Raw genomic sequence first — 19,005 nt, 5'->3', positions numbered from 1 at the left:
ACGAGTCCGATACAAAAATGCAACGCTGAAAATGAGAGAAACGATATGGGAGTCGATGCCTCTTCATGGACAGCACAAGAAGTTAACTTCACAGCCCCATGTAGACGAGCTTTCATGGACCTGGCTATCCAGCTCTGGCCTGAAACCGGCAAGCGAAGGATTCATTTTCGCAGCACAAGACCAATCGCTTCCTATAAAATACTATCGCAAAAGAATTCTGAAGCAAAACACGGACGGCAAATGCAGAATGTGCCACAACCAAAATGAAACTGTAGCACATCTCATGTCCGGCTGTGGTGCACTTGCAGCTACCGAATACACATGGAGACACAATAGGATTGGTCACTACATTCATCTTGAATTATGCAAACATTTTAACATCACCACTTCGACAAAAAATTGGTACGATTACAGCCCAGCACCAGTGACAGAAAACGAACAAGTAAAAATTCTGTGGGATGTACCAGTTATAACTGACCGCGAAATCAGGAGCAACCGCCCGGATATAATCGTCAAACTAAAAAAGAAAAGAGAATGCTTATTCATTGAACTGGCTGTCCCAGCTGATCACAACCTACTGCAAAAAGAATCAGAAAAATACTCCAAATACGCAGACCTCAAAATGGAATGTGAGAAAATGTGGCGATGCAAAATAAACATTGTACCGATAGTCATTGGTGCTACAGGGGTCGTGAGCAAAAAACTCATGAGACATATCCAACAAATTCCGGGTAACGTTCGATTCGACATGATCCAAAAGATCACATTATTGGGCACTGTGCACATTCTTCGGAAGGCCTTGAATGCACCACTGGACTAAAATTACGCTTGTGAATCACAGCATAATTTCTGTAATTTCGATTCTTCATCTTCAATCATCTCTACCTCTGCTCTGTAACCCTTGCCAATTCTTCATCTGCTGCAATTCTGTAATCTGACTTCTCCGTGTATTGCATAGGAATAACAATTTGAATGTATTACTGAAATTTTAAAAATTTACTCCAATCTCGCCATTTTCCTTTGGGGGCAGGTTGCTCCCCGGATTATGTGTGTATCTACCAGTTTTACTGTGAATAAAGAATATAATAATAATAGTTAATTCAGATTCAAGTGCTCGAATCATTATGCCCAGCCCTACAAACAATGTGAGTTTAGTGTGCGCGATTGCCTTAAAAGGTTGCTAGTACTAGTTCTAGTATCAAATTTTAAAAAGTTCTAGGTATAGTTGTAAGTTATAGTTATATTTGTGGATTTTGAAAATTGAGTAATTTTAGTTACAATTCTAGTTTTGAATTTTATAAGGTGATTGATTAGTCCTAGTTTTAGTTTTACTTGCGGATTTGAAAAAGCGAGTAGTTCTGTTTTCGGATTTCTCAGAAAAGACACAAACAACCTTTGGCCGGGTCGCAATCACCAAAGTTGAACTCCGTCACCAAAATACAAGTTTTCAAATCCTGGATTAACCGCCCATCCGTGCAATAATCCATCCATTTATTAATAATTGTATAATAGTAGGTCGTAGCATCAAATGGTATAGTGGTGCAGAGGTAATGGAATGGAAGACTGTGCATGTGTGCATACTTGATATTGTCAAGTGAAAAGTAGATTTTGTACATACCGAGACAATTCATAGACAAGGTCATTGTAATGAGGTGCTAATAGATTTTTGTCATCTTAACTGGCTGTGATTGATACAACTTTAAACCACCTTGGAAACTATTCATATGTATTCATATGTATTCTATCAACCCGTGTGCCTTGAATAGTGCATGCATGGTAATGACATTTATATTCATTATTGGATCCGAAGAATGTCAACCCGACGATGAAGTGCGATACTCTTCAGAAAAAGTGGACAATCCATTTCGTTTGGGAATCTGTCGATGGACTAATGAGTTTCCATCATACAGTGGCGACATATTGCGTTTTCAACATGAAGTTTGCGCCAGCGTCAGCGAGTTCATTGAACTTTTCGCAGATGTTCTTGCAAACATTCCAGATGTCAAATACAGCTAAATACATCTAACCACAGGGTATGTGTACATTAATAGAGGTGAAAGGTCAATTTGAAGCATTATTAGGACATGGGTAGGGACATGGATGTCAACAGGTGTACATGGATGTCGACAAGTTATCATGGGCCTTTTCCATGTCAACATGACTCAGGTGGGACCAGGTCTAGACTATGGGTACACCCATGATTATTTTTTACAGTGTAAGCGCCTAAATGACTGGCGCCGAATGTTATTGTCTTGGCAATCTGAACCTCACAAGACAAATACCATCCTGCAGGAAAGAAAATTATATGCCAGTGAAGAAATACCAATCTGAAATCTTGTGATCTTTCAGTTTAGTAGGTTTGGGCAATTCTACATTTTTTGATATAGCAGACATGGAGGTCATGAAATAACATCATGGAAAGAAGTCATACCTAGGGTCCGCCAGCCCAAAGAGGTTTAATTTTACGGGGTCTGCAGTTTCAAAGACATGTCTCACTCAGCTCTACCGGTAAATCTGATTACGTGGGCAAAGAGGACAACCATGCAATTCCCGATCTTATTCGCCGATTTTATCATGAATTATCGAAATATTCGCGCGTCGCGCTGTCTCACTAAACAGTACAACTTTAATTTCGTGACAAAAACGAACAACGTGATGCGGGGTCAGTTTATCACCCTATGGGAGCCCGGGGTCCTGACGAAGTGCTGTTACGTTCCTGCCAACAGGTATACCCCCGGAGATGTTTCATTACTATTGAGGGGGCCTATACCTTTTCAAACACACCTCACTCAGCTCTACCGGTAAATCAGATTACGTGAACAGAGACAGGATGAAAATTGATAGCAATACATGCAATTCCCGATCATATTGACCACTTCAGTTATGAAACTAAAGAAATTTCTCGCGCTTGGCGCGTTTAGGCGAGAAAAGCTGATTCACTCAACGGACACCCAATGCAGCAGATAAGTAGCGATAAACAGTGTACAGTTTTGAAATCTCGCCAGGGCAATAAAACTACTCCGAAATAGCCATGATGACTGTTTCGGTCCATTTCATAGCCGTAGTATTCGTGCGGCCCCGACCGTACTCCGAAATTCTAAATTTGGTCCTCACACCAAAAAGTTTGGGAACCACTGGTCTAGAGGCTGTCGTGGACCAAACGAAATCGTCTGGTTAGCCTCACTTTATCAGGGGGTGTAATATATACGGAAGGCATTTAAACATGCACCTAGCTTGAAATCCACCAAAGAAATATACAATTGTAAAGAACAAATTTCCACTTAACAGTTCTATACCATAAAAATCTAAAAACCATGTGAATCCAGTGTATCTTCCGATACAATGCCAAAGCCAGATTTCCCCTAAATATTAAGCCAGATTCCCCCTAAAAATTTCAAAATCCCGTTTGGAAACCACTGGTATTATTGATCGCGATCAAAATAGTGAGTATTAAAACAACTGGTGTCATAATAGCGAGACTTTCAAAACAGCTAGTGTCATGAAAGCGAATTTTTTAAAAATATGTTGACTGAATAGTTGCCCAGATATTTGGACTCTCTCATGGTTATGAAACTCGGTATGTTGTCCAGAGGCCAGTATTATTACGTACAGGCTTGCTGCCTTCATATAATCCAATATTTCGTTTGTCTTGGGTTCGTTCTGCCATCCACCTGCGTTGGAACAAAATTCTTTGGCATCTGGTAGAGACTTGTAGTCACAAGGAGCCCAAAAATAGAATCCCGCCACTGCAAACGCTTTGTCTTGAAGACCCCCTGCAATTGAGAATAGTAACCTGTAACTACAAGTTTGTGTATTAATTGCAAATGTATTCGAAATACAGATGTTCGAACTGGGTCATATTGTGATATTCTAGATTTTAAATATTTGATGTTTTATCCAGTTCCTCACCTATACATGGAAATAAAATCGGAAATTACAATATTTGTATGCAGGTGCACGACATATAATTTTTGCGAGTGACACCATACTCGTATTCCAGTAGCCTAATATCTTCACGTGATAAGATCACGAAAAGGCGTCACTGCAAGGCAGTCTGAGCGAGAAATTGCTTGACTGCAATATGGATTGCAATATGGAGCATATGGAGCAATATGGAGCATAATGCACAGGCAGTTATTTTTGTATTATGCCAAAAATGTCAGCTTAGCCTATTTTGGCATTTTTCAGAGTTTATTTTTGGCGATTCCGACATCCATGTGAGTAGTGTTATGATCCTTTTTATACGCCGTCCAATCCCAGAAGGCCACGTCGCCTTAATTGCCACGCCTACATTGCCACATCATCCGCCCATTGCCGCACCTATAGCACACCTATTGCCACATCATCCGCCTATATAACGCCCATTGCCACATAATCATGATTATGTGTACTAAGCTGTTTTTTGAGAATAAGAATTCCAGAGGTGGTCAGTAACGAAGTACTTCTACTTTTTCGAAGTACTCAAGTAGTTTTCCTCTACTTCTGATACTTACTCAAGTAGATCTGATATTCGCTACTTCTACTTCTACTTCTTAATATTTTGTGATCTACTTACTTACTTGTCGCTATTTTCAGTTTGTCAAGTAGAAGTAGTTCAATCTTTCAATCAGGAAGATAGCCTGAGGAATTCCGGAGCTGTTTTCACGGAGTATTAACATTTAATTTTCGTAAAAGTTTAGTAGAGCCCAGAATTTTCGTCGCGTTTTGCGCGCAGTGGTTACGGTGTGACAAGTATGATTTCACGAAATTATCGGTGAATATAATTTAGGTGAAGGGTTGGCGTGGTTCCGTTCACGCCACATTGTCGCCCTTCGCCCATATGAAATAATTCATCACTGATGTTTCGCAATCCAGCATTTTCTTGTCATATCGTAATTTAGCATGTCCATGGCATGTCCTAATCTGGAAGAGTTGACTTTTGACTTTTTTAGTTTAATGGCTGTTTTAGCATACCACCTTTGAAACTTTCTTGACTAAAAACATGAAATACATATTCTGCTTTCAGAAGTAGTATTAATATTTCTCTTTCTATTCCCAGTATCATATACTTTGAGTTATAATTAATATCAGTTCTTTTGTCTGGATAAAATACATGTTGAAGTATAAAAGCAAGTGCAGTAATGCATTTAATTTCTGGAAATAAAGCTACGCAGCATGGCATTTTTACGGTCCACCAGATTTTTTATTAACGTTTAGTAATCGCGCAAAGTGTTTACACCCTGTCCTATACAACTTCTCCGTATTGCTCTTCGACTAAACTACGGGCCTTATAATATGGGGGATGGGGCCATACCATGCTATTTTCCAAAACGTGCTGTTCGATAAAACAGAGGATTAGCATCGCATTTCCTTGTCAATACTATTATTTTCATCCCACAATGTGGGCGAATGCTCATGTTGTCGAAAATTGGATACCTGCTGCTATGCATCAATATGAATCAAGCTCGTCACCTATCACATAGCTCAATTTGCACCTTTTTATAATCCATCCCATCAGGATCGTTTTCACAACTACTTACTTACTTGAGTACTTTTAAAGTCAGACAATTCTACTTCTACTTCAAGTAGTTTCAGGTTACCTATGAAAGAAGTACTTCTACTTGTACTTGAGTAGAATTCTTCGTCGCTACTTCTACTTCTACTTGAGTAGCTTTCTTGACTACTTTGACCACCTCTGAAGAATTCTCGCTACACTAAACGTTGAACTAGATTTCATAACGTCATCACAGAGGAATCAGTCAACTATCTTGCTCTAGGTTCTAGGTTCGAAGCCTGTAGTCACCGCATTTCACACGATTCAGCGCTTTTTTCGTATCTTCTAACACTTTACACAGTCTCATTGAAATAGCATTGTATAGTGTACAAGTTCATTTTATTTCGAAAAAAGAGCATATCAATGATATCGTTGATCGTTATTGCGTCGATTCGCGTGCTGAAATCCTCCAGATCGGTTGCTGTTTCGAGGTACACCGCTTTGCTGCCATCCGACGCTGCGATCTGGGTTCTTGCGTTCGATCTGACCGTTTTGTTTGATGTAGCGATCACTGCCTTGTAGTATGTACGATACGAGCGGAAGGTCGGGATTAGGAACAACTACGCTGGGCGAATAGATGACGAATTCGTCAGCCGGATTCAGAGGTTGATAATGCTCGATCCCGTCGCGAGTATACGTAACGACCAGACCTCCTTCATGCTTCAGAGTGGCTCGATATTTCTGAATGGTCCCGTTAGTGGAATGTACAAAGAGTTGATCCGAGGTCAATTCTGCTCCATTCGAAGCTTCGATACGTAATTTTGTGATGTCATTAAAAAGATACAAGTCTTTTCTATAGGGCCCTTGGGGCAGAATAGTATCTCCACGGATTGCTAGACTCATTCTTTGAAAAGAAATATCAAACATAAGTACAACAGTCATCACGCAATTCCACCTCGCCATCAAATTTAGTCGAGCCTCTTCTTATATTAGGTGTCGCATAACAGACATTACGAATATATTGCAACCCCTTGCGCTTTATGAGAAAAGGGCACGTAGGATAAAACTTTGCATGCTCGAGCCAGGGATCATCGCACGGCAACCAATTTTGAAACAGCCCTCCACATGAGAAACACTTTAAATGATCCTTATAGCCCAAATAGAACAATCCACAGTCTGCGAGCTCGGCTCCAGAGGTATTGATATTATCCGGCCACCGCATAAATGTGCTTAGTCTACGAGCATAGCGTACCATGTTATAGAAAACGGGATCATTCAACGGGGAGACAGTTACATCTCTATGCTTCGCATAGCATTCATAAATCTTTTCCCCTCTGTTATTTATCATAGCTTGGTACTGTTCAATGGGACCCGTCCGAGTTTCATCTTCGCTTATTTCTATGGTACTTGTGGAACCGATGCAAGCGCAGTTGAATGTAGCGTAATTTGTAGGATCCACACTACGCTTAGGTAGCGAATCGCTTTGATCAATGTTCGACATTGCTATCCGAATTGATATACTCTCATGATCAGTATGCTTTATATAGATATTAAGCTATGCACCATTGAAAAATGTGCTTGGTACCGATCGAATGATAGGCCCCGAGGTCGTATCACGGGAATTAGAACGTCGACTGCTCACAGAAAAAGACACGTAGCTCATATCCGATCCTGGTACGTGTTATCAATAATTAGAATGCTAGTAAGAATGCCACGACTACAATCACGCGCTCTCCGCATGTCAAGCGCATGTAGTTCACTATATAAGAGATGCTCGAATCCGATCTAAACTATACCGCAAAAAGGATGTCGACAATGGAGAAAGCAAGTGACGTAGTTAGCGAATCAACAACTATGATTCCTGATAATCAAGCAGATACATTACCGATTGGTGATTTCGATTCCGATGTCGATGCAGAATTGATCGAAGTTACGATTGCAGCTGAAAAGAGTAAAGAGGCGGAAGCTAGTGATGATGACGTAACAATTATTGATGAGACAGTGGCGCAATCTAATGAAACTCCCTCGGCAGACATGATGACACCGATCAATATCGATATACCACGAGCGGAGCCAGGCGGACCTAAACCTAAGCGCAGACTCGACTTTGATAAAAGCATACTACCAATTGGTGCTCAATTTATGTCTCCGCAGAGTATTGATAACTCGACAGCTGTGACCAGCGCTCAAAGCCCGCCTCACTCACCGATCATCGCCCCATGGAGAGTTTATTCTTCCCTTTTTCGCAATAAGCGACGTCGTATCGCTAATAACGTATTGGACGAGGAAAAGTTTGATGGTTTGATTTATAATTTGGATTACCCTCTACTTACGATTGATGACGGTATACTATTTTTCCGTTCTCTCGAGCAGAATATCGAGGAGGTGTTGTTTGTTGATCGAAAACGGAGCCCTAATTTTCTCCGGGCTGTGTTCATCATCACCCTAATGGAGGGCCATATGCATAAGAAATATTTTGCGCCCCACTTCTTTATAGAAGGTAAAAATCAAACAGGGAAAGAAGTGTTGATCGATTTGTTGCTCTCTGACGATATCGCCAACTTCCTAGATCCTTTTCATGCAAATCTAGAGGCATTCAAATTTCACAATACCGAGAAATCTATTTCAGTGATGCGCAATTGTGGGTCTCTATTTTTCGATAACAAGATGTTGCAGGAAGCCATTATGTACATTCATCGCAATCATTTGCAGTCTGCTTACGGACGAGTAAAGCCGTCGTCGTTTTGGCTCGTTTCTGAAATTCAGAATGGTAGTGATGTTATGTTACGCAATTTGGGAGGGATGTTTCAATCTAGCACAGTGATTATTCGCTTCGGTAATCAGTGTTATCCTTGCTACTTGCCTGAGATGAATAAGCATGCTCGCCGTAAAATTATACATGATATATTTGGTCGTACATTCATACCGTCAGATTCCGAATTTGAGAGTGATTCCTCTTATGTTGAAAACGATGTGCATGCACGTGAATTTTATGCCAAATTCGATGAGCTCAAACGACAGTACAATGACTGGTATATTTGATTTGTTTTCTCAGATTAATATGGAACCTTTTAATTGCGGTAAAGATCTAAATATGTTGTTACAACAATATGGTTCGGGAGACACAAGACGTACGCGAGATGCTACGACCGCGACCTTTGAAGGGTTTGTTGATGATGATATCAAGAGAGTTGCTACTTGGCGAAAAATGGTCTCATTGGAAGGATATGGGGAATGGCAAAAAGATTTTCTCGTTATAGCAAAAAATGTGCTTAAAGATATCGATAAATTTGCTCCCAACGCTGATGAACTGCGTAACCTAGAAAACATCAAATTCCTGTTCCTTTATGAAGCTTTCAAGTGTAAATTACGTTTGAAATACGGAATAAATTTGTGAATGTGTATTTTTGCAGAATATACTTAAAACTATATGGCTCGTCGAAGACGCTACGAAGAAGATGCCAGCTTCATCATCGATGATTCGCTCGGTTTTAATAACGACGCAACAGAGGTTTTGCAATCGCACTCCAACTCGATTATCGATTCCGAATGGGTTAACAGTAGGAGGGTTGCAAGAGGTGCGAGAGAGGTGATCAATGTACGTCTGGTCGCAAGAGGTATGAATGATATTGATGCGCGCATGTCATCGATATACCCGAGAAGATTGCGACAATTCAAAGCTAACTATGCATATGGATTCCTGCTGTTTAATCGAGAGACAGAAAGACATAGCTATTTTCATCCGCAATCAACCCATGCTGTTTTGAACATTCCGAGAGTTATACTTTCACGGGAGGACTTTGATCGTTTCATCAACGAAATCGATTTATCAGCTGCTTACGAACAAGCGAGACAATCAAGACCAGACACTAAGTTTTACTGCGTTGCTATATTACATATCCAATTTTTCTTGTACGAGATGTCCCGAGTTTTACTGGGCTGCCCTAGTGCATCGATCTCTAAGGAGATAACAAAATGTCGGCATATTATGGCGTTTGTTCGAAATAGACAAGGTGAACCGATTAACGATTCGTTATGCCTCTTCCGTTGCTTATCCCATTTCATCAAGAAAAAACGAGACGAGAACCACGTCGCACAATTGGCATCTCAATTTCGTGAACGTTACCGTATCCCTATTGATCATGGTGTACCGCTCGATGAATTAAGCAAAGTCGAGGAATGTTTTCACATAAAGATTCTTGTTTATGAAAAACGTGATCATCAAGCATTTATATTGCGTCAGTCCGAAGCGCATGGGCCAGTGGTTCATATACACATGGAAAGTGGTCATTCTTGCCTGATCACAAATATCGAACTTTATTCTCAGACATTCTTCTGTGAATCGTGCAAGTTTTTCTTTAAGACTCAGAATAATTTGTCGAAGCATATAAAACGTGAATGCAAAACGTCCCAGACTCGGAAATATGCTAGTGGCGTATATCGACCTAAACCCACCGTATTCGAGCAATTGGAATCCGAAGGCATTTTCGTTGAGAACCAAAAGAGGTTCTTCCCGTACCGTATGTGTTTTGACTTTGAATCCATGCTCGTGAAGGATGACCTCAGAGCTAATTCTGCAAAAGTAGAATACGTTAATCGACACGTTCCCGTCTCCGTGTCCTTATCAAATAACGTAACGAATGAAACTAAAACTTTCATATCCGACGGTTGCCCGCAGACGTTAATCGATGAAATGATCGGAGAAATTTATCGTGTACAGGAACTCGCCTCAGCCGAAATGCGAGAATCTTTCGCCAATGAAATAATCGAACTTGAGAATTTGATTGAAGAACGAAAATTGATCGATCCTACCAATAGGAGGTCCTATTTGGATTATATCTCGCTTCGACTCAATACGTGGCTCGATCAGATACCCATAATCGGTTTCAATTCCTCGCGCTATGATCTGAATTTATGCAAGAAATATTTAATCAAATCCTTGCACAAGGAAAGCGGATTCTTTGTTTTGAAAAGGAACAGCACCTATTTGACAATCGCGACACAAAGATTAAAATTTCTGGACATTTCGCTATTCCTGAGTCCGGGTTATAGTTTGGATGCTTACATGAAGCTATACGGGGATGGGGTGAACGCGAAATTTTATTTCCCCTACGAATATCTTGATAGCATCGAACGCCTCGACGAAACGTCGCTACCAAGTCATGAATCGTTTTACAACGCGTTCCGCAATTCCAATATAACGGACGAGCAATACGCAGAATGCGTCGCTGTATGGGAACGCGAGGGTATGACCACATTCCGTGATCTCCGATATTACAACGAAGGTGACGTCATTGGCTTCTTAACCGCGCTGAATAACAATTTCGAATTTTACAAAACGCTTGGCATCGATATGTTCAAGGGTAACGTGAGCCTTCCGAATATAGCGAGTAGACTGATGTTTCGTGATTGCTACGATATCACTCTTCTGAATAAGGCCAATGCTGACCTTCACGAAACGATTCTGAACAACTTGGTAGGAGGTTTGTCACAGATTACGTCACGGTACGCTATGGCGGGTGAAACGAAAATACGCAGTCTTCGCTACGGTGACAGTGCTAAAACCGTCAAGAAAGTAGTAGGATATGACGCAAATGCCCTCTATTTGCAATGCATAAATCAAAATATGCCAACGGGTTACCCTATAAGGTGGATTTATGATGAGGAAAAGCAAAAATTCCATAAACAGCGCGTTTGGCCTACTCATGCGGAGCGTGAATGGTTGGAATACGAAAGTCACGTTCGTGACATCAAAATTCAGCACGCGTGGAACGGTAGTCAAGTGAGAATCGGAAATAAACGCCTATTTGTCGACGGGAACGCCGGTAAACTCATCTTTCAGTACGATGGTTGCTATTACCACGCTTGTAGGAGCTGTTTCCCTGATAAAGAGAACACCGAGAGGCGTGAACTCACCAAACAAAACACGGAATATTTGGAAAAATTGGGATATACCGTTATCCGTATGAAGGAGTGCGTTTGGACGAATATGAAACGAGACCCTGAAATTGCGCAATTTGTCTCAAAGTTCGAGCGTAAAGTCACGAAAGCTTATTATCTCACTGAGCAGCAGTTGCTCAAGCGCACGCTAGATGGGTCCTTTTTCGGTGCAATCGAGTGTGACATTCATTGTCCCGACCATTTAAAATCTAAATTCGAAGAGTTACCTCCTTTTTTCAAACATATGGAAGTAAACGAGTGCGATATCGGTGAACATATGCGTGAATACGCCAAGGAAAACAATATTAAGTTTCCAAAAAAATTTCTGGGCTCTAGTTATTTCACGAAAAAACAGTTGTTTAATACGGATTTGCTTCAGTGGTACTTGAAAAGTGGCATGATCGTGACTCGCGTATTCCAAGCTGTTGAATATGAACCAAAACAAGTTTTCACACCTTTCGTTGAGCGGGTATCCTCTGAGCGTCGCAAAGGCGATGTCCTCCCAAAAGATCCGGCCCGTGAAATGGAGGCGTTGACCTGGAAGACGATTGGAAATAGTGCTTTTGGCCGTACTATTCAAAACCCCAATAAATATAGGGAACACGAATACGTTACGTTGGAAGAATTACCATCGCGCGTTGAAAAAAAAATTTTTGTCGATGCTGTTGAAATTGATAAGAGCGATGAAGGCTTGCTCGAAGTAGCTACGCGTCCCCTAAACATTTGTCACGAAAACCCAATCATTGTGGGCTTCTTTATATTCTGCTGTGCCAAGCTGAGAATGCTCCAGTTCCTATATGACTGTCTGCATGTGTATTTGGACGATAGCGATTGGGCTTTCCTCGAAACAGATACTGATTCGGCGTATATAAGCTTAAGCTCCGATACGATCTATTCTCTCATCAAGCCTTCCATGAAAAAACAATTTTTTGAAAATCACGACAAATGGTTCGTGTCTCGCGCATGTGCAGAGCATAAATGTGATTTTGAACGAGATCCCGTTGGTTTTAAAACTGATAAAGCTTGCTGCATTGAGGTTCGCAATTACTCGAAACGTATACCGGGTTTATTCAAAGAAGAGTGGATCGGAGATGGGTTTATAGGGCTCAATTCCAAGACCTATTATTGCAAAGGCGACAGCGATAAGTACAGCTCGAAAGGGCTTCAAAAAACGGCCAACAAAACTTTCAAAGATTTCAAAGGCATTCTTCAAAATAGATCGATCACGGGTGGCGTCAATAGTGGTTTTCGTTGCTATGGCAGCGATATGTTTACGTATAAGCAATATCGAAGTGCTTTGAGTTATGGTTATTATAAAAGGATTGTGCTTAATGATGGAATTCATACATTGCCTTTATCTCTGTAATAAATGGATCGAATACGTACATTGCATGCTCCGTTTCGGATGATCGTAGCTGGTCCGAGCAGTAGCGGGAAGAGTTATTTTACTTATGAGTTGGTGAAGAACGCAGAGAAGATGATTAGACCGGCTCCTGAAAAAATTGTATGGCTGTATAATAATTATCAGGCGTTGTACGATAAAATGAAAGGGGTAGAATTTTCGCAAGGGCTCTCCGAGCTCAAAAAGTTACAGAAAGGAAATAGGCACGTTCTCTTGGTGATCGACGACATGATGACGGAAGCGAAAGAGGCCAGAGATCTATTCACTCGATACAGCCATCACGCAAAGATTAGTGTCGTGTTCATTTGTCAAAATTTGTTCTATAGGGGTCAAGGTTTTCGGGATATGACCCTGAGCGCGAGCTATATCGTGATATTTAAAAATCCCCGTGATGCGAGTCAAATCAGTTTTCTTTCACGTCAAATGTTCCCGGATAAAGCCGGATTCCTTACGGAGGCTTATAAAAAGGCAACTCGAAAACCGTTCCCGTACATACTGGTCGACGTGACGCAAGAGACAGACGAAAATTATCGTCTTCGCAGCAAAATATTCCCACATCAAAAGTTGACGGTATATCAAGAATAAATAAAGCTCGCGCTGCAGATTTTAGGGCATTCAACATGTCGAAGAGGGGAAGTAACATATCTCGAAAACGATTGAGCGACTATCACGTTAAATTAAAACTTTTGAAAAACGCTAAAGGGAAACAGCGAAAAGAACTTTTATCGAACAATCAATTTTTAAGTTGCGTTTGCCAGTGCGTTCATAACTTGGCTTCGGGGACAGTACGTATCTCCCCGTCTAGAAAGTTGAGGCTTGGAAAACACAAATCCGATATCAGACAATTGCTGGCGCAAAAAACTCGCAGAGGTCAACGGAGGGTGCTACAAAAGGGTGGATTCCTCTCAGGTATAAAAATTATGATAAAATAGCAACTTTTTTCTAATCAGTCTCTTTTAGCTATATTAGGCGCTGCAATCCCCGTCATCGGGAGTCTGTTGGGTAAACTTTTCGGGAAGAATGCGTGAACTACAATTCCCCGCATTTCGAAGCAAGGACGAATGGGAAAAGAAATTTGATAAACATATATCGAAAATTAAAAGTTCTCCATTGAATGCTTCCGAGAAACTAGCTCTGTATAGGCATGGTATTGCTCAACTGAGAAACTTGAGAAAAGACGTAGACGCAGCGACCGCCCGCCCTCCCGCCGCACACACGGGGCTCGCGAGCCCCGTAGCGAAAGAAAAGCGCCCGCAAAAGAAACGCCCGCGCCGGATTCCACAACCTTCGTTTCCCTGGCTTTATAAGAGACAGCGTAAGCCTAATCCTCGAATATACGGGAAAGAATGGGAGACGTAGACTATTTTGATCCGAAACAGCCCAAATCGTATAGGGGCGCCTATTTGCAAAAGGAAAAAGAATGGCTTAAAGGACAAGATACTTATACTTTTCATTTTCCGTTACGTAAGAAATTTAGGCGTGAACGTGTAGTGGTCTCTGGTATCAATGCTCAGTTTCAGAGCGATTTGATGGATCTGCAATCTATTTCAAAGTACAATAGCGGTTTTCGTTATGTGGTGGTCGTGATTGATATTTTTAGCAAATACCTTTGGATGATAGCGATTAAAAATAAAACTGCTTCAAGTATGATTTCTGCTTTCAAACGTGTGTTTCGTGAACGCGTACCGTTAGTGTTACAAACCGATCAAGGTAGCGAATATACCAATCGCGCTTTCCAGAACTATCTAAAGGAGAACAAAGTTAGATATTTCTATACGAGGAGCGAATTAAAATCCTCTGTCGTCGAAAGAGTGATTCGTACTATGAAAGCGATTATGTATCGATTTTTCACAAAAAATAACACGAGGAATTACGTGAGCGCTCTCGATGACTTTACTTACTCCTACAACAGGACGTACCATCGTAGCATTGCCATGGCCCCAAACCAAGTGAATTCGTCTAATCAGGAATCGGTTTGGAGAAGACTTTACGGGTTTCAAGAAGCTAAACAACCCGACCTCGCTGTAGGAGTACCCGTCCGTATATCGAAAATTCGAAATCTTTTTGAGAAAAGCAGCCTACCCAACTGGCAACGGGAAATTTTCTATATCGCAGACGCCCAAAAGGGAGATCCCCCAATGTATCGCTTACGTGATTACGGTGGTGAAGTCATACAGGGTAGATTTTATAGAGAGGAGCTCCAACGCGTAAAAGAACCGCAAACTTGGCGTGTCGAGAAGATTATAAGAAGGCGTAAACGCGCGGGACGAGAACAGTATTTAGTGCGCTGGTTGGGATATGGAAGTGGATTCGACAGCTGGGTCGATAAGAAGGATATCGTCTAGTCGGAACCTTTATCAGTTTTTGGCGCAACTAGTAATCATACTGGTCATCGTATCGTTCTCTCTCTATAATCTTACCATTTCGAATGGGAACAAAGAGCTTTGGATATCACTGCTCTCCTCTTGCGTTGGTTATATGCTTCCGAATCCCAAGCTCAAAATATGAGCTACGTCACGCTATTTTCGAACGCTTCCATGGATAAATTTCCTGATAATACAACAGCGAGTTATTGCGTTGAATTGGACGTCCCGAAAAACGTGGAAGATACAGAAGTTTCTCTGGCTGAGATCTCCTTCCCTACGGATTATCAAAAACAGTATAGGATCACGAAGAATAGGTATGGGATCAGATCGCAAAAGAGAACAAGAAAATTTCATTTTAAATTGGGAGAATACGACTCGTTATATGACATGTATAGATCGTTGGAAAGAGACAATCCTGATGCAAAAGTAACATGTTTCCCTGAAAATCATAGTATGTCTATCTCTATACCTCATAACGAGGTAACCGACAAATTGCGACCAGAGACGGACATAGGGCATAGTAGCTTGCTACGCCTCGGAGAATTGTACGGTGCTCTTATGTATAAGGAAACGAAGGAGGAGTTATTGGTGTTTCATTTCCCGAATACTAATTGTACATTGTGGAATTATTTTTTCACCGAGGGTATCATTCATTTGAACTTTCGCATGCGACATGATCCGACTATCGATTTCGTTTATGTTCATTGTAATATCATTGAGCCACAAGAAGATAGCGGTAGGCTCTTACCGTTGTTACGCGTCGTACAGGTAAACGATCGTAAATCATTTTCGAAATATTACACGAAGCCTTTTTATTTCCCTGTTAATATAAATAGGCTAGAACGCGTCGAAATATCGCTACTTGATGAGAAGGGACAGAAAATACCCTTTCGAAGTTCTCCTTCGAGTGTTGTATTGCATTTTCGTAGACGGGGAGTTGCATTATGAAATATATTCATATTACGTCACACGAGTCTGATTTTACTATCGATCTCGCGAAACCGATAGATTCTGGTGAATGGGAGATAGGGCTTGCCGAGTTGTCTTTTAAAAATAATTTTCAGCCCACGTTCGAGCCTTACGACGGCTTATTATGGTACGTGAATGATGCGGAAGGCGATAATAATTTTTATTATTTCCCGGCTGGTGATTATCATGATAAAATTAGTTTGATGAAGCGTATCAATCACGATCAGAAAAAAGCACGATTTATTTGGGTAGATGGTTCTGGTCCGGTCTTGATAGCGGGACCCTACAAGAGTTCCAGCGGTCCGAGACTTTTCATGGATAATAGAAACCCCGTTCTCAGAGGAGGCGCTCGTTCGGAGGTAGAGCTAGATGGCGGATTACATAGACGAAGAACGATTCACTTTCAAGGGGAACCTGTGTCCGTGACCAACGTTTTAGTTTATACGGATGTCATCACACCTCAAATTGTAGGTGATACGAGTGCGCCTCTACTACGCAATATCCGCGTTACGACAGGAATAGATGAATATCAGCATATGCTATTCAAAAAAATATATTTCTTTCCTCTGAATACGGAGCGAGTAAGCCAGATTCGCGTTATGCTTCGTGATGATAAAGGCGAAGCTATAAAGTTTGGGAACGCGCCTCTTCATCTCACACTTGCTTTGAGACATCATGAGGAGTCATTATTGCTGTGATCGGGAGGCGTTCAGAAACTATTATCACCAACAGAGCGGTGGTGATATCAATTTTTTTCGGGGTAAAGTGCAGAGAGGTCATGGACTTGGAAACTTATTTCGTTCGTTCGGAAGAAGCGTTATGCCCCTAATTTCGAAAGGTGCAAAATCACTCGGGAAGCGTCTACTACATACCGGCGCGCAAGTAGCCTCTGATGTTCTTAATGGAGAGAATGTCGGTGATAGTCTTAAAATACGCGGCAAAGAAGCCGCTGGGAACGCTCTCGATTCTTTACTGAGAAAAAGAAAAATGCCAAGACGGAGTCGTAAAATCGCGAAAAAGAGACGTCGCAAAGATATTTTCGATTAAATATATATTACACGGCGATAAGCATCATTTGTTACTTGAGACTTGATAGATGGCGGAGTTAATTCATGTACAGTCCCCGGAGGGGGTACATCCCTCATTGGATTTATTTCACATTCCCGCGACACAGACTAGCGTTGAAAAGAAAAGAATCATCAAGATAGCGCCGATTTCGAACAACTCTAGTGTGATAACATTCCGCTTCGAAGGCTCAGAAGACTTTATCGATTTGAGCGAGAGCTATTTCTTATTTCATTTACAATTAAAGAAAGGTGGCGAAGCAATTGGCGCCGATGATGATGTTGGAGTTGTAAATAATATCTTGGATTCCTTGATTTCTCAACTACAAATTAAAGTCGCTAACGAAACTTTGAAACAAGATATAAAAGTACAGTGTTATTCGTCCTATCTGCACAATTTATTCACTCCGCTTGACGTGCAAAATACCACACTAAGGGCCGCAGGATGGAGAAAAGATACTTTGGGGAAAATGGATACGATCGGTGGAACTAACGCCTCGGCTAACAAAGGATATTACAACAGGAGTAAAGCCTATAAGGATGATAACGTGGTGGAAATACGTGCAAAAATCCATCACGGACTATGTCTGCAAGACCGCTACATCCTACATGACGTGCCTCTCGAGTTTGAGCTTACCTTGAATCCGAAAAGCTTTTCCATGATGGGAGATGCTGCCGGTCAATTCACCTTAACGAAAAAAGAATTACAGTTAAGTACCGTACGAGTCAGCGATGATGTGAAGACAGCGATGATGGTTAATGCCCAGGCGAAATATCCCTATATCGACATGAAATTGATCACCCGAACATTTGCGGCTGCTACGACGCAGATAGATATCGGGAATCTATATAGCGGGACTCTACCTTCTCGCCTAATCATCGGAATGGTAGCTACGAAAGCCTTTCAAGGAGATGTTACGAAAAATCCTTATAATTTCATACACAATAATATGCAACGACTCGAACTGAAACTGAACGGATTTCTGATTCCGGAGGGAGGTTATGAGCTAGATTTCGATAAGGGTCATTACACGGAGCTTTACCATAACCTGATTGAGAGTACGGGTGCAATGGAGAGAAACACAGGACTCCTAACACCTGAAGAGTTCGCTAGTGGTTTCTGTCTACTGGTTTATAATTTGCGCCCTGATGATTTGGATGATTGCTGTGACTTACAAAAGAGTGGTACCTTAAGTTTACGGATCACATTTCCTGCTGGTGGGCTAACAGCGGAAACTACTTTGCTCTGTTTCATGGAATTCCAGAAGCTATTGCAAATCAGTAGCAGTCGTAAAGTGACCGTGCTATGAACGGGGATGAAATAGACCAAATATTGTGGTGCTGCGAGTCAACAAAACATATTTTCCTTGGCACATTTCCTATAGATCGACTGCCGAGGCGACCCCCTCCTCCTTATGCTATCGTGATCAATTATGACGAAGCTCGAAAAATCGGAAGTCACTGGATATGCATTTACGCGGATGAGGATGAGACACATTTTCACGATAGTTTTGGCTTAATGCCACTGAAATACGAGATTGCCTGCTTTATAGAACCAGAAAATTATACCTGCTCTATAAAGCGTCTGCAGCACAAACGTTCCAGAGCGTGCGGTCATCATTGTCTAAGCTTTATCGTCCATAAGGCGCGCGGATGGAGTACGGAACGTTATTTAAATTCCTTTGGCGAAGATCACCGCAAGAATGATTCGATCGTGCGACGCTTCGTCAAGGAGCTGAAGCAAGAATATGAAATTGTGTAAATGTATATGCGAATAAAATCAATAGTTTC

The 19,005-nt window shown here is 41.4% G+C and overlaps 3 protein-coding genes and 1 long non-coding RNA gene across 6 annotated transcripts in view; 1 reads left to right on the top strand and 3 right to left on the bottom strand.

The window, feature by feature from the left end:
* Positions 1-19,005, bottom strand: part of LOC145437877 (uncharacterized) — a 273,341-nt gene that overhangs the window by 240,770 nt on the left and 13,566 nt on the right. The window contains exon 2 of the mRNA XM_080315215.1: positions 3,611-3,773. Within this exon, the coding sequence (XP_080171341.1) occupies positions 3,611-3,773 (163 nt within the window). The remainder of the gene's footprint in view (positions 1-3,610; positions 3,774-19,005) is intronic.
* Positions 5,851-7,593, bottom strand: LOC145437901 (uncharacterized). Its single transcript, XM_080315287.1, has 2 exons — positions 7,359-7,593; positions 5,851-6,279 (listed from the first exon to the last, which is right to left on the bottom strand). The coding sequence occupies exons 1-2, from the start codon at positions 7,591-7,593 to the stop codon at positions 5,894-5,896; spliced, it is 621 nt and encodes a 206-aa protein (XP_080171413.1). The 3' UTR covers positions 5,851-5,893.
* Positions 5,851-18,944, bottom strand: LOC145437906 (uncharacterized). Of its 3 annotated transcripts, XR_013914771.1 has the most exons (8): positions 18,784-18,944; positions 17,852-17,902; positions 15,236-15,365; positions 12,800-12,906; positions 11,869-11,950; positions 9,929-10,047; positions 8,086-8,228; positions 5,851-7,415 (listed from the first exon to the last, which is right to left on the bottom strand). It is a non-coding gene; the product is annotated as an uncharacterized LOC145437906 (long non-coding RNA). The 3 variants fall into 3 exon arrangements; XR_013914769.1 differs by lacking the exon at positions 5,851-7,415 and having other exon boundaries at positions 7,766-8,228; XR_013914770.1 differs by lacking the exons at positions 5,851-7,415; positions 17,852-17,902; positions 18,784-18,944 and adding an exon at positions 15,930-16,454 and having other exon boundaries at positions 7,766-8,228.
* Positions 12,905-16,149, top strand: LOC145437904 (uncharacterized). The gene is made up of 2 exons (XM_080315291.1): positions 12,905-13,724; positions 13,776-16,149. Exons 1-2 carry the CDS (start codon positions 13,436-13,438, stop codon positions 13,841-13,843), a joined length of 357 nt encoding a protein of 118 aa, XP_080171417.1. The 5' UTR covers positions 12,905-13,435; the 3' UTR covers positions 13,844-16,149.

This window comes from Botryllus schlosseri, chromosome 4 (genome assembly GCF_051294905.1).
Source record: "Botryllus schlosseri isolate E-star chromosome 4, Bs_hap1, whole genome shotgun sequence".
Taxonomy (NCBI): domain Eukaryota; kingdom Metazoa; phylum Chordata; class Ascidiacea; order Stolidobranchia; family Styelidae; genus Botryllus; species Botryllus schlosseri.
The sequence above is the reverse complement of the archived record's forward strand: the minus strand, read 5'-3'. Positions and strand labels throughout refer to the sequence as shown.